Raw genomic sequence first — 16,045 nt, 5'->3', positions numbered from 1 at the left:
GCACTTGTCTTCAGGTAGCTATACTGTAGGTGCAACTGTGCAGGGTACACAGTACACTAACTGTAAATACTTCAAGAGCCTGCCTGTGCTAATAATAGGATCAGAAGAGGAACATAAGCACTTGTCTTCAGGTAGCTATACTGTAGGTGCAACTGTGAAGGGTACACAGTACACTAACTGTAAATATTTCAAGAGCCTGCCTGTGCTATTAATAGGATTAGAAGAAGAACACAAGCACTTGTCTTCAGGTAGCTATATGTGCAACTGTGCAGGGTACACAGTACACTAACTGTAAATACTTCAAGATTCTGCCTGTGCTATTAATAGAATCAGAAGAAGCACACAAGCACTTGTCTTCAGGTAGCTATAGGTGCAACTGTGCAGAGTACACAGTACACTAACTGTAAATACTTTAAGCTGCCTGCCTGTGGTATTAATAGGATCAGAAGAAGAACACAGGTCTTCAGGTAGCTATACTGTAGGTACACTAACTGTAAATACTTTAAGAGCCTGCCTGTGCTATTAATAGAATCAGAAGAAGCACACAAGCACTTGTCTTCAGGTAGCTATAGGTGCAACTGTGCAGAGTACACAGTACACTAACTGTAAATACTTCAAGCTGCCTGCCTGTGGTATTAATAGGATCAGAAGAAGAACACAAGCACTTGTCTTCAGGTAGCTATAGGTGCAACTGTGCAGGGTACACAGTACACTAACTGTAAATACTTCAAGAGCCTGCCTGTGCTATTAATAGGATCAGAAGAAGAACACAAGCACTTGTTTTCAGGTAGCTATAGGTGCAACTGTGCAGGGTACACAGTACACTAACTGTAAATACTTCAAGAGCCTGCCTGTGCTATTAATAGGATCAGAAGAAGAACACAAGCACTTGTCTTCAGGTAGCTATACTTTAGGTGCAACTGTGCAGGGTACACAGTACACTAACTGTAAATACTTCAAGGTGCATGCCTGTGGTATTAATAGGATCAGAAGAAGAACACAAGCACTTGTCTTCAGGTAGCTATACTTTAGGTGCAACTGTGCAGGGTACACAGTACACTAACTGTAAATACTTCAAGAGCCTGCCTGTGCTATTAATAGGACCAGAAGAAGAACACAAGCACTTGTCTTCAGGTAGCTATAGGTGCAACTGTGCAGGGTACACAGTACACTAACTGCAAATACTTCAAGAGCCTGCCTGTGTTATTACTAGGATCAGAAGAAGCACACAATTACTTGTCTTCAGGTAGCTATAGGTGCAACTGTGCAGGGTACACAGTACACTAACTGTAAATACTTCAAGAGCCTGTCTGTGCTATTAATAGAATCGGAAGAAGCACACAAGCACTTGTCTTCAGGTAGCTATAGGTGCAACTGTGCAGAGTACACAGTACACTAACTGTAAATACTTCAAGGTGCCTGCCTGTGGTATTAATAGGACCAGAAGAAGAACACAAGCACTTGTCTTCAAGTAGCTATACTGTAGGTGCAACTGTGCAGGGTACACAGTACACTAACTGTAAATACTTCAAGAGCCTGTCTGTGCTATTAATAGGATCAGAAGAAGAACACAAGCACTTGTCTTCAGGTAGCTATACTGTAGGTGCAACTGTGAAGGGTACACAGTACACTAACTGTAAATACTTTAAAAGCCTGCCTGTGCTATTAATAGGATCAGAAGAAGAACACAAGCACTTGTCTTCAGGTAGCTATAGGTGCAACTGTGCAGGGTACACAGTACACTAACTGCAAATACTTGAAGAGCCTGCCTGTGCTATTAATAGGATCAGAAGAAGCACACCATTACTTGTCTTCAGGTAGCTATAGGTGCAACTGTGCAGGGTACACAGTACACTAACTGTAAATACTTCAAGAGCCTGCCTGTGCTATTAATAGGATCAGAAGAAGAACACAAGCATTTGTCTTCAGATAGCTATACTGTAGGTGCAACTGTGCAGGGTACACAGTACACTAACTGTAAATACTGTAAAAACACCTGCCTGCCTGTCAGTATATTAGGAAGAGAATTACAGCAACAGATCTAGCTAAACTGAATACAGTGTATATATATATATATATATAACATTACACTGTAAGTGCAGCTAACTGACTCAACCTGCCTACTCTATCTAACTTAAATCAAATGACACTGTCTATCTGTCTATCTATCTCTCTCTGCCGCCTCAACACACTACACAAGGCCGCCACGCAAGCGGCCTTATATAGTGTGGGGCGTGTACTAAACCCCTGAGCCATAATTGGACAAAGCCACCCTGGCTTTGGCCAATTACGGCTCTCTGTACACACGGCGCTGTGATTGGCCAAGCATGCGGGCCAATCATCAGCCAGCAATGCACTAATGCACTGCAATGCCGCAGTGAATTATGGGCCATGATGCGCCACTCGAATTTGGCACAAACGGCCCATATCGTTCACAATTCGACGAACATGGGTTCGACTTGAACTCGAAGCTCATCCCTACTCCTGAACCATACCAGGCCACATGCCCTCAACATGGGGAGGGAGCTTTGGAGTAGCCCCCCAAAGCATCTTGTCCCCATGTTGATGGGGACAAGGGCCTCATCCCCACAACCCTTGCCCAGTGGGGGGTTGAGGGCGGGGCCACTCGGTGACGTAAATGGGCAACCCCGCCTTCCTCTGACATCATGTGATGTCAGAGGGGGCGGGGTCACCCATTTACATCACCAGGTGGCCCCGTCCTCAGCTACATAACAGCTGTCACCAAGAAGAAGCATCACTCAGCGGGAGCCTCCCATGGATGTCCCCCTTTTTTCAGCTCATCGGCAGCACGAGATGGATTTACATTGTGGGACATTTTTATTTTTTTATCTTTTAATAAAGGACTTGTCCCTAAGTGTCTCCTGTCTTTTTTACTATTTTTGGCACTTTTTTGTGAAATGGTAGGGGTACAATGTACCCATTACCAATTCTCATAGGGGGGGAGGCTGGGATCTGGGGGTCCCCTTATTAAAGGGGGCTTCCAGATTCTGATAAGCCCCCCGCAGACCCCCACAACCACCGGGCAAGGGTTGTGGGGATGAGGCCCTTGTCCCCATCAACACGGGGACAAGGTGCTTTAGGGGGGGCTACTCCAAACCACCCTCCCCATGTTGAGGGCATGTGGCCTGGTACGGTTCAGGAGGGGGGCGGGGGGTGGGGGGCTCTCTTGTCTGTATGACAAAATTTGTCATACAGACAAGAGAGCTGTATGTCATACAGACAAGAGAACTGCATTTCTGTATGACAAGATTGTGTTTTTTTATTTAGATTGTGAAAATGAATATACCATGTAAACTGAATATGTAGTTTGTTCAAGTCTATCACCTTTATCTGTAGGCACTCTGAATCAAGATCTAATGTTTGTCTGTTCAAAAACGTTGAGAAACAATTTCCATGTGTGTACCTAAATGGCAAAACAAATGTTTTTCTGTGTATATAGGATCAGCACTGAGTTCCAACCATTCTGTTTAACCACTGGAATACTGGACACTTTTCACCCCCTTCCTGTCTAGGCCAATTTTAAGATTTCAGCACTGTCACATGATATTTAATCAATGACAATTAGTCATGCAACACTGCACCCAAATTAAATGTTTATCATTTTTTAAAACAGATTGAGCATCATTTTGGTAATATTTAATCACCACTTTTTTTTTTTTTTGCTACCTAAATAAAAAAAATACCAAAAATGTTGAAAACAAAACATGTTTTTCTTTATTTATTAGCAAACTTTTATAACAGAAATTATTTTTCTTCATAAATTTAAGCCAAAATGTATTCTGAATTATGTTGATTCACTCATAGCAGCTGCAGAGAGCACCAGAGGAAGGGAAGGTGAGGAGATGCTATGGGAGAGGAGGAGCAAAGGCAACATTTTACTTTACTTAAGAAAGGAAAGGCTCGCTTTAAGTACAATGTGCATCATGCTTTTTCACAGCAGAACATTGGGTAGGTGCAGTGGCTTAAAGAGGTTGTAAACCTCCCTGTAGTACTTGTACCTATGCGTAAGTCTAGAATAAGGCTTACCTATAGGTACTGGAAATATCTCCTAAACTTGCGCCATATAGGAGATATTTACTGTACACTGCGCCGATAATGTCATCGGAGTGGGAAGGTTCTCTGTCTATGGACAGCACACTGACCTTTGAGAGAGCAGTTTAGGAGATATTTACTGTACCTACAGGTAAAACTTATTATAGGCATACCTGTATTTGTGAAGAAGAAAAGAAGAAAAAATCTTCTCCCTGCAAGTTAAGAGCATAATGTGCTAGTATGCATTCCATACTAGCACATTATGAAAGACTTACCTGAAAACAAAGCCCTCCAGCGGAGCGCTGTCACAGCTCCCCCTGGGGTTTCCATCTTCACCCGATCTACCTTTCCGGGTTCACAGGCCGCGATGACGTCACTCTCGCGCATGCGCCTGGGAGTCACAGCCGCAGCATGGTTCTCTGTCTATGGACAGCACGCCGACCATTGAGAGTGTAGTTTGGGAGATATTTACTGTACCTACAGGTAAGCTTTATTATACTAAAAAATAAGAACAATCAGCGCAAACTAAAATTAATATAAAATAAATGCAAGCTGAACACTTTAGGTTTTCACCAAGCCCATAAATCAAACTAAAAAACAAAATTTAAGTGCAGCGCAAATGATAAATAAAGTCCATGAAAAGAAAAATCCTTTGTGGTAAAACCAATCCTTCTATGTGGAACAGCGATCCTCTTCACTCACACACACATAGAATGCTTACCAGAAAGGGTGGACCTCTTAAATTACAGGAGGTCATACGAGCGTGAATCCCATACAGACTGGATGGACACAGCACGGCCCTTCTGGCTATCCTCAATGATTACCGACAAACACCTCTTCAGTGCGGTAGTGTAACAGGTGAGCTTCCATTGCAGTTCAAAAAGCAGCAATCACCCAAGAAAAAAGAGGATATAACCTAAGAGCAGTCCGATGTGTATATATAGGACAATATAAGTACGGACGAAGGGGGCGGAGTTTTTGCTCTGAAGTCACCCGCTGCCATCTCACAGCTGTTCGGACGCGAACAGTCTGTGTCTCAGCCTTGTACTTATATTGTCCTATAGCGCTGTGTCAGCGCGATTTTTAAAGAGTGGTTTTTAATCTTTTCAATAAATTGCCTATATGGCTATACCCATCGGACTGCTCTTAGGTTATTTCCTCTTTTTTCTTGGGTGATTGCTGTTTTTTGAACTGCATTGGAAGCTCGCCTGTTACACTACCGCACTGAAGAGGTGTTTGTCGGTAATCATTGAGGATAGCCAGAAGGGCCGTGCTGTGTCCATCCAGTCTGTATGGGATTCACGCTCGTATGACCTCCTGTAATTTAAGAGGTCCACCCTTTCTGGTAAGCATTCTATATGTGTGTGAGTGAAGAGGATCGCTGTTCCACATAGGATTGGTTTTACCACAAAGGATTTTTCTTTTCATGGACTTTATTTATTTATCATTTGTGCTGCACTTAAATTGTGTTTTTTAAGCCTTATTATAGGCTTACCTGTATGTATAAATCATTAAAAGGCCTTTACTACCACTTCAATGTGGAATGTTCTTCGCAGAAACAGAGAGAGCAGGAATGTCAGCAACTGGTAACCAATATAAACAAATAACAGAGAGCTATTACATTGCAACAAATGACAGTCTGCGATCAGCAATGCAGATGCTCACACACAGCCGTAGAACATAGCTCCGGAAGTACTATACAGGCAGAATATGCTCAGTCTGACAGCTTTTATGCTGACTGTTCAGTACTTTTGTTACAATGTAATAGCTCTCTGTGATTTCTTTATATTAAAATTACCAGTTGCTGACATACCTGCACCCATTGTTTCTTTCATGTGGCTTCTTTCTTTCTTCTTTCATGAGTGCAAATCCTGCCTGATCCTGGTCTAAAGGTGCTGCAGGATGAACATTAAATCCATTATCTCCCAGAAATCTTTCCGCTTGAACTGCATATGGTTAGAGTTTTCTTTTCAAAGTTTTTTCATGTTATACTGGATTTATCAAGGGACTATGAATATAAGCTTCCACAACTTTTTGTGGTTGTTTGGGAGTACCACATTTAATTTTTTTAAATATATATTTGTGCGTGAAGTTCCCCGAAAATTCTATACCAGGCCCCTTGAGTCTGAGATGAGTTTTAAGATGGACCCAACACCAAAAATGGAAAAAAAAAACAGCACGAAGACTAAACAAAAACGCTTCTCCAGTCTGTATTCACTTTGATGCTGTCACTTTAGGGGGGGTTGGAATGGAAGGAGAGAGGGGGTGAACAATGGGAGGAAGTCAAGTAAGAGAGCACACAAAGTCTGTGATTGCTCCCAGGGTGGAAGGAGGAGGTAATGTGTGTGCTCTCTATAGACTCATCTGCCGAGGTGGCAGATGGCTAGTGTAGTCTTTTCAAAGGCCCAATGAAAGAGACAAATGATGCGGCTGTGTGTGGAATGGGGACATACAGCCACGCTTATTTTAAAAACAAACAGCTATGAGACAGAATGTGCACACTAGGATTTTGGCAAGTGTAAGTTGATTTCAGGGCCCATGTTTGCTCTTCTGGGACACACACAGGTCCCAGAAGACAGCGGGGGGTTCGCCGCACAAAAGGAGATGACGTCCTGTGCCGCAGACTGGATGGATCGGAAGTACACTATGAACTTCATAAAAAGGTATGATAGAAGAAAAAAAATGCTTTAATATCCAAAAACGAGGGGTGGAGAGTTGGTCTTTCTTTTAAGACCACCTTTCAAAAGTGTGTGGAACTCCACTTTAAGTGCCTCTAATAAAAATACATATAGTTAAAATGTGTGAGTGAACTCTGTTCCTATCAAATTAAACCTATTTTAAATTTGTAGTGGTTTAAGTATTTTCTTGTTTTAAAATGACACTGACTTTTTCTGAAAACCCGGGGGGGCGCAGTTTGCCGTCTTCGCCCTGGGCATCGGATGACCTTGTCCCGGCACTGCTGGCAAGATAAAGGCACTTAATTTTAAAAGAGCAATTATTCAGCGCTTAGTACTGCTTCCTAAAGCTGGTAAAACACTGATTTGCATTCGATCACTATGTGGCTGTCTCTTTCTGAAAAATGTCATCACAGGATCTCTCCAACTTACAAACAGACCTTCATGCACTGTTTAATCTGGCAACTATGTGGCAAATGAGCCCTAATGTTAATAAATGTAAAGTTATGCACTTAGGGGCTAAAAATATTCACGCATCATACATTCTAGGAGGAGAACAACTGGCAAAGTCAATGATTGAAAAGGATCTTGGTGTTCTGGAAGAATACAGACGCGACAAAAAATGCAATACTATGCTGCAGTTTCTAAAACAAGCAAAATACATGTATTAAAAGATGTATAGAAACCAAAGAGGGACATTATCATGTCTGTACAAAGCTTTATTTGAGCTGACTAGGGATGAGCTTCGAGTCAAACATGAGTTTGACTCGAACATCGTTCACCGAAGATTCAACATTATGGGGCGTTCGCTCCAGATTCGAGCGTCACCGCAGTGCATTGCTGGCTAATAATTGCCAAGCATGCACTATGACCCGCATGCTTTGGCCAATCACAGCGCCATCAGCAAAGAGAGCCATAATTGGCCAAAGGCAGGGTGCTTTTGGCTAATTATGGCTCAGGTGGTTAAGTCCACGCCCCACACAATATAAGGCCGCCCGCCTACACGTCGGCCTTGTGTAGTGTGTTGCTGGCGGAGAGAGATATATATAGAGAGAGAGAGAGAGTTTCATTTCATTTACTTTATGCAGGCAGTTTATTCAGTTAGCTAGATCTCACTGCAGACCGTTCCTGCTGTACTGATTCTAAAATACTTCAGGCAGGCAGTTTATTCAGTTAGCTGCAGTGTATTTAATATATATATACAGTCAGACTGCTATATATATATATCCACTGTATACAGTTTAGTTAGAGCTCACCGCAGACCGTTCTTGCTGTACGGTTTCTAATATACTTCAGGCAGGCAGTTAATTTAGTTAGCTGCAGTGTATTTAATATATATATATATATATATATATATATATATATATATATACAGTCAGACTGATATATATATAAATATATATATATATATATATATATATATATATATATATATATATATATATATATATCCACTGTATACAGTTTAGCTAGATCTCACTGCAGACCATTCCTGCTGTACTGTTTCTAACATACTTCAGGCAGGCAGTTGTTTTAGTTAGCTGTAGTGTATCTAGTATATATATATATATATACATTCTGGCTATATATATATATATATATATATATATATATATATATATATATAAATACTGTATCCAGTTTAGCTAGATCTCAATCTCACTGCAGACCGTTCCTGGTGTACGTATTCAAATACACTTTCAGGCAGGCAAGTGATTCAGTGATCCGCAGTGCATTAAATATATATACAGTCTCCAACATATATATATCCACCGCATTCCAGTCTAGCCAAGCCTATATCTAACTGCAGGCCATTGTTGGTGTACGTTTTCAAATACACTCTTAGGCAGGCAGGCAAGTGATTCAGTGATCTGCAGTGCATAAAATATATATACTGTCTCCTACATATATATCCACTGCATTCTAGTCTAGCCAAGCCTATATCTGACTGCTGGCCATTGCTGGTGTATGTTTTCAAATGCACTTTCAGGCAGGCAGGCAGGCAGGCAGGCAAGTGATTCAGTGATCCGCAGTGCATTAAATATATATACAGTCTCCAACATATATATATATATATATATATATATCCACTGCATTCCAGTCTAGCCAAGCCTATATCTGACTGCAGGCTATTGCTGGTGTACGTTTTCAAATACACTTTCAGGCAGGCAGGTGATTCAGTGATCTGCAGTGCATAAAGTATATATACTGTCTCTAGGGATGAGCTTCGAGTTCGAGTCGAACTCATGTTCGACTCGAACATTGGCTGTTCGCAAGTTCGCCGAACAGCGCACAATTTGGGGTGTTTGCGGCAAATTCGAATGCCGCGGAACACCCTTTAAAAGTCTATGGGAGAAATCAAAAGTGCTAATTTTAAAGGCTAATATGCAAGTTATTGTCATAAAAAGTGTTTGGGGACCCAGGTCCTGCCCCAGGGGACATGGATCAATGCAAAAAAAAGTTTTAAAAACGGCCGTTTTTTCAGGAGCAGTGATTTTAATAATGCTTAAAGTCAAACAATAAAAGTGTAATATCCCTTTAAATTTCGTACCTGGGGGGTGTCTATAGTATGCCTGTAAAGGGGCGCATGTTTCCTGTGTTTAGAACAGTCTGACAGCAAAATGACATTTTGAAGGAAAAAACTCATTTAAAACTACCCGCGGCTATTAATGCATTGCCGACAATACACATAGAAGTTCATTGATAAAAACGGCATGGGAATTCCCCAAAGGGGAACCCCGAACCAAAATTAAAAAAAAAAAAATGACGTGGGAGTCCCCCTAAATTCCATACCAGGCCCTTCAGGTCTGGTATGGATATTAAGGGGAACCCCGGCCAAAATTTAAAAAAAAAAAATGACGTGGGGCTCCCCCTAAATTCCATACCAGACCCTTCAGGTCTGGTATGGATTTTAAGGGGAACCCCGCGCCAAAAAAAAAAAAAAAAACGGCGTGGGGTCCCCCCCAAAGATCCATACCAGACCCTTATCCGAGCACGCAACTTGCATATTAGCCTTTAAAATTAGCACTTTTGATTATTCATGTTCGTGTCCCATAGACTTTAACGGTGTTCGCGTGTTCGAACGAACTTTTTTCCTGTTCGCATGTTCTGGTGCATACATTTGAACAATTCCATTGCACTTCATCTGTTGTCAAAGACAAACTGCAATGGTAGATTTGTATAGGCAAATCCAAAAACACCAAAATGCTGCTGTTAGAAGTGATTAGTATTTCTGCACCACATAAAAATGACCTGTACTTCATTGTAGGAAATCGCTCTTCAAACATTTGCAGTGCTCTGCCCTGAACACATACTGTACATCAACTACACCATGAAAGATTTTTTTTATTTCCCTAGCAAGAGTTTTTCTGATGATTTACGCTACACATGCAGATAGTATAGTAATTTGTTATATATAATACTTTTTTACCTAGGAAAGAAAGAAAACAAATCTTACATTCACAAATATTAAACTACTTTGTCTGCTCTCATACCTTTTTATCACTGAGACCGGACACCTGGTCCACATATTCTTCTTGTATCATAAAGGCAGCTAGGTTGGCTGTGTAACTTGCCAGGAAGATCACAGCAAAGAAGGCCCAAACCGATACCATAATCTTACTTGTGGTTCCCTTTGGGTTCTGCACAGGCACAGAGTTGTTGAACACCAGGCCCCAGAGAAGCCAAATGGCTTTTCCAATAGTAAATGATGGGCCACCAGGCTCTGTTGGTCAAAAAGCAAATATTAAATACCATACAAAGATCACATTTTTTATCCAAAATCAGAATTGAAAAAACATGATATCAAAACATGTCAACCAGCTTAGTGTTTAAAGCAGAAGTCCACCCTAAAACTAAAATTCCTGCATTTATAGACATCCACGATCTAACACTAACCTATCTAGCCCTGTCAAGAAAAAAATCAGTATACATACCTTTTTGAAGCCAGTCGGACCCAATCTCCAGCGGCAGGAAGCTCTGCAGAGGACACACCCGACAACGACTGTGAAATGAATAGGGAGTAACGTCACCCAGGGTTACTAAGGGGCTTCCATTGTCGGACATGTCCCCTGCACCATCCTACACAGCGAAGCCACAGCTGACAGCTCAGTGTGGGATCGGGTCAGAGTGGCTTCAAAAAAGGTATGTATACTGATTTTTTCTTTACAGGGCTAGATAGGTTAGTTTTAGATTGTGGATGTCTATAGATGCAGGGATTTAAGTTTTAGAGTGGACTTCTACTTTAAGGCACACGTGTACTACTGAATTGACTTATTGGAAAGAAAGACATAATTATTGTAGAAAATGGATGTTTGGCAAATTGTAATGGTACAGAGAATGTGTAATCTTACCTCTTCCATCTGCAAGGCACCTGTTGTACCCCACTGGGCTAAAATATTCAAATACGAATACAGCCACAGCAGACACAATGAGAAGCATGACAAACATCATCACCCAGACATCTGCACTGAATGGCTCTAAGGAGAGAATTATTAGAAAAAAGTAGAGCATTAATGAATGAATGAAAAAGTGAACAGCAAGGTTTTCTGTGATCAACAGTGAATGAACATTCTAATGATGAAAAGTCAAACCATAAAGATAACAGTTATTTTGAAAAAAATACATTCTTTTTAGTGAGAGGGTGATAATGGATTAAATATTCTCAGGAGAGAAAAACAATGGATGATTGGCTCTAAGGATAGCAAAATATTCTATGTTCAAGTGGCCTGTGACTGATTTTTGTACAAGTCTAGGATGTATGATTGTCATGGAACTTCAATTAACAGGAGGTATAAATTCCAACATTTCCCTCATACAGTATGTACTGTATGTACTGTATGTTGTGACAAGAACTAACTCACTCAATTTCAATAATACCACAGACTGATCAGTGATGGGCAATGTTGTAAAAGACGTAATTTGTGACTTTATGTGTGCAGAAACAGCATTTACCAAAAGTCAAGGTCATGTACATGTGGTAGATTGCTCCATCCCCTTTTGAAAGATGGTGGATATGTAGTTACAAAGAAAAAACAAAAACTGCCTAATATCTCATTTCTCCTCAAGTGTATCTAACCACAAAACGAAAATGTAAGATCTTGCAGCTTAGGAGTCCTTAGGCTGGGTTCACACATATACGGCTGCGGTTTAAGTGCAGCAGTCCAGTGCGGTTCTGTTCACCGGTTAAGGTGCGATTCAGGTGCACATTTTTTACCTGAAATTGCACCTGAACCGGATCCAAAATCGAACAGGACCCTTTTTAAAACCGCACCGTGGCCATCCCGCACATGTGTGAACCGGCTCTATTGAAAGCTGTTCCGATCCATGTGTTATCCCAATAGGATGTGGTTTAAAAACACATCCAATTCGCATATATGTGTGAACCAAGCCTTAGTATTTAGGCTACAGAATATTTCCTTTGTTTTTACCTGGTGATCCTGCCAGCAACATCCTTTCTGTCCTAAAATAGCTATGCTCACTGACTGTACTGTATCTATGGAGTAACAGTGGGGTTGATTTACTAATACTGGAGAGTGCCAAATCTGGTGCAGCTGTGCTTGGTAGGCAATCAGCTTCTCACTTCATTTCATTCAATTAAGCTTTGACAAAAAAAAATGGAAGCTGATTGGTTTCTATGCATAGCTTCAACAGATTTTGCACTCTCCAGTTTTGTTAAATCAACTCGAGTATTCTTACCCTTAGGTTACTTGTCAGCCACACATTTGAACCTCTCCCACCTACTCGTTAATATGAAAGACTCCGAATCAAGGCTAGGCTCACAGGAAGAAGCTAACAGGAAACTTCAGCAATGCAGCAAACAAATGGCAAAGGCATTGCAGTATCCTGAGGACCAAGAGAATAGGAACAGGTGGAATAAGGTCTGCATAAGAGAAGCCTGAAGCGACAAGAGATGGGGATCTTCAGGAGGTATATTTAACATCCTATAGGGTAAATCAGTAAGATCCCCCCATGCATTAATTTGGTGCATCAAGCCCTGTGCGCTCTATTTTTTATACTGACACACCAAGGGACCTTATTTGTCACTTTCATCCTTCATTACTACAAAAGAAAAGAAAAAAAATAATTATTACCTTATTATTGATGTTGCATCTAAACTGTGTTTTCGGATCTAGCCAGAGAAACTGTGCAGAGCTGCGTCAAGAACACTGTGACCCCTGCTGGACAAGCTATGTGTCACCAACATCACAAACCACAGAAGCTTTCTGGCTTGCTTGATTGCATGCAAAGATTAACACTTGGTTCTTCTTAAAGTGGTTGCAAACCCTGTACAACCACTTTTACCTACAGGTAAGCCTTTATTAAGGCTTACCTGTAGGTAATGGAAATATCTCCTAAACCTGTATGGTTTAGGAGATACTTAGCATATACGCGTTCGCTGCTGTCATCGGCGCATGCGCACTAAAGAAAGGGCACGATCGTGCCGATTCTTTAGGGCCTGTGCCATGACTATTGGCTCCCGTGCGCATGCGCGGGAGTGACGTCACGCAACTCCGCCCAGTCAGATATCCGGAATCCGCATCCCCAGAAGGAAGAGGGGTGATGATGGACCCTTCCACACTGCGGGGACATCGCTGGCTTTCTTTGCAGGTAAGTGCAACATAATGGGCTAGTATGTGATGCATACTAGCCCATTATGCTATCAAGTCCAACCTATGTGTGTGATTATGTCAGTATTACATTGTATATCCCTGTATGTTGCAGTCGTTCAGGTGCTTATCTAATAGTTTTCTGAAACTATCGATGCCCCTCCGCTGAGACCACCACCTGTGGAAGGTAATTCCACATCCTTGCCACTCGTACAGTAAAGAACCCTCTACGTAGTTTAGGGTTAAACCTCTTTTCTTCTAATTTTAATGAGTGGCCACGTGTCTTGTTAAACTTACTTCCACAAAAAAGTTTTATCCCTATTGTGGGGTCAACAGTACGGTATTTATAAATTTAAATCATATCCCCTCTCAAGCATTTCTTCTCCAGAGAGAATAAGTTTGGTGCTCGCAACCTTTCCTCATAACTAATGTCCTCCAGACCCTTTATTAGCTTAGTTGCCCTTCTTTGTACTCGCTCCATTTCCAGTACATCCTTCCTGAGGACTGGTGCCCAGAACTGGACAGCATACTCTAGGTGCGGGTGGACCGGAATCTTGTAGAGCGGGAAAATTATCGTTTTATCTCTGGAGTTGATCACCTTTTTAATGCATGACAATATTCTGTTTGCTTTGTTAGCAGCAGCTTGGCATTGCATGCCATTGCTGAGCCTATCATCTACTAGGACCCCAAGGTCCTTTACCATCCTAGATTCCCCCAGAGGTTCTCCCCCAGTGTATAGATTGCATTCATATTTTTGCCACTAAAGAAAGGGCACGATCGTGCCGTTTCTTTAGGGCCTGTGCCATGACCATTGGCTCCCGTGCGCATGCGCGGGAGTGACGTCACGCAACTCCGGCCAGTCAGATATCCGGAATCCGCATCCCCAGAAGGAAGAGGGGTGATGATGGACCCTTCCACACTGCGGGGACATCGCTGGCTTTCTTTGCAGGTAAGTGCAACATAATGGGCTAGTATGTGATGCATACTAGCCCATTATGCTATCAAGTCCAACCTATGTGTGTGATTATGTCAGTATTACATTGTATATCCCTGTATGTTGCAGTCGTTCAGGTGCTTATCTAATAGTTTTCTGAAACTATCGATGCCCCCCCCCGCTGAGACCACCACCTGTGGAAGGGAATTCCACATCCTTGCCACTCGTACAGTAAAGAACCCTCTGCGTAGTTTAGGGTTAAACCTCTTTTCTTCTAATTTTAATGAGTGGCCACGTGTCTTGTTAAACTTACTTCCACAAAAAAGTTTTATCCCTATTGTGGGGTCAACAGTACGGTATTTATAAATTTAAATCATATCCCCTCTCAAGCGTTTCTTCTCCAGAGAGAATAAGTTTGGTGCTCGCAACCTTTCCTCATAACTAATGTCCTCCAGACCCTTTATTAGCTTAGTTGCCCTTCTTTGTACTCGCTCCATTTCCAGTACATCCTTCCTGAGGACTGGTGCCCAGAACTGGACAGCATACTCTAGGTGCGGGTGGACCGGAGTCTTGTAGAGCAGGAAAATTATCGTTTTATCTCTGGAGTTGATCACCTTTTTAATGCATGACAATATTCTGTTTGCTTTGTTAGCAGCAGCTTGGCATTGCATGCCATTGCTGAGCCTATCATCTACTAGGACCCCCAGGTCCTTTTCCATCCTAGATTCCCCCAGAGGTTCTCCCCCAGTGTATAGATTGCATTCATATTTTTGCCACCCAAATGCATTATTTTGCATTTTTCTACATTAAACCTCATTTGCCATGTAGTTGCCAACCCCATTCATTTGTTCAGATATTTTTGCAAGGTTTCCACAACCTGCTGAGAAGTTATTGCCCTGCTTAGCTTAGTATCGTCCGCAAATACAGGGATTGAACTGTTTATCCCATCCTCCAGGTCATTTATGAACAAAATAAATAGGATTGGTCCCAGCACAGAACCCTGGGGGACCCCACTACCCACCTCTGACCATTCCGAGTACTCCCTATTTATGACCACCCTCCGAACTCACCCTTGTAGCCAGTTTTCAATCCATGTACTCACCCTATGGTCCATGCCAACGGACCTTATTTTGTACAGTAAACGTTTATGGGGAACTGTGTCAAATGCTTTTGCAAAATCCAGATACACCACGTCTACGGGCCTTCCTTTATCTAGATGACAACTCAACTCCTCAAGGAAGGTTAATAGGTTGGTTTGGCAAGAATGATTCTTCATGAATCCATGCTGATTACTGCTAATGATACCGTTCTCGTTACTAAAGTCTTGTAAAGAGTCCCTTATTATCTTCTCCAAGAGCTTGCATACTATTGATGTTAGGCTAACTGGTCTGTAATTCCCAGGGATGTATGGGCCCTTTTTAAATGTTGGTGCTACATTGGCTTTCCTCCAATCACCTGGTACCATTTCAGTCAGTAGACTGTCAGTAAAAATTAGGAACAATGGTCTGGCAATTACTTGACTGAGTTCCCTAATTAACCTTGGATGCAAGCTATCTGGTCCCGGTGATTTATTAATGTTAAGTTTCCCAAGTCTAATTTTAATTCTGTCCTCTTTTAACCATGGAGGTGTTTCCAGTGATGTGTCATAAGGGTAAACACTGCAGTTTTGGTTACTGAAGCCCCCTGATTCCCTCGTGAAGACTGAAGAGAAGAATAAATTCAATACCTTCACCATCTCCCCAACCTTTGTAACCAGATGTCCTTCCTCATTCTTT

The 16,045-nt window shown here is 41.8% G+C and overlaps 1 protein-coding gene across 1 annotated transcript in view; it reads right to left on the bottom strand.

Moving 5' to 3' along the window:
* GRIN2B (glutamate ionotropic receptor NMDA type subunit 2B) overlaps positions 1-16,045 on the bottom strand; it is a 1,456,453-nt gene that overhangs the window by 170,491 nt on the left and 1,269,917 nt on the right. The window contains exons 9-10 of the mRNA XM_073592711.1: positions 11,081-11,206; positions 10,223-10,452 (exon numbers count right to left, since the gene is read on the bottom strand). Of these exons, the coding sequence (XP_073448812.1) occupies positions 10,223-10,452; positions 11,081-11,206 (356 nt within the window). The remainder of the gene's footprint in view (positions 1-10,222; positions 10,453-11,080; positions 11,207-16,045) is intronic.

The sequence above is a fragment of the Aquarana catesbeiana genome, linkage group LG07 (genome assembly GCF_042186555.1).
Source record: "Aquarana catesbeiana isolate 2022-GZ linkage group LG07, ASM4218655v1, whole genome shotgun sequence".
In the NCBI taxonomy this organism is placed as follows: domain Eukaryota; kingdom Metazoa; phylum Chordata; class Amphibia; order Anura; family Ranidae; genus Aquarana; species Aquarana catesbeiana.
This window is presented reverse-complemented; position numbering and strand designations above follow the sequence as displayed.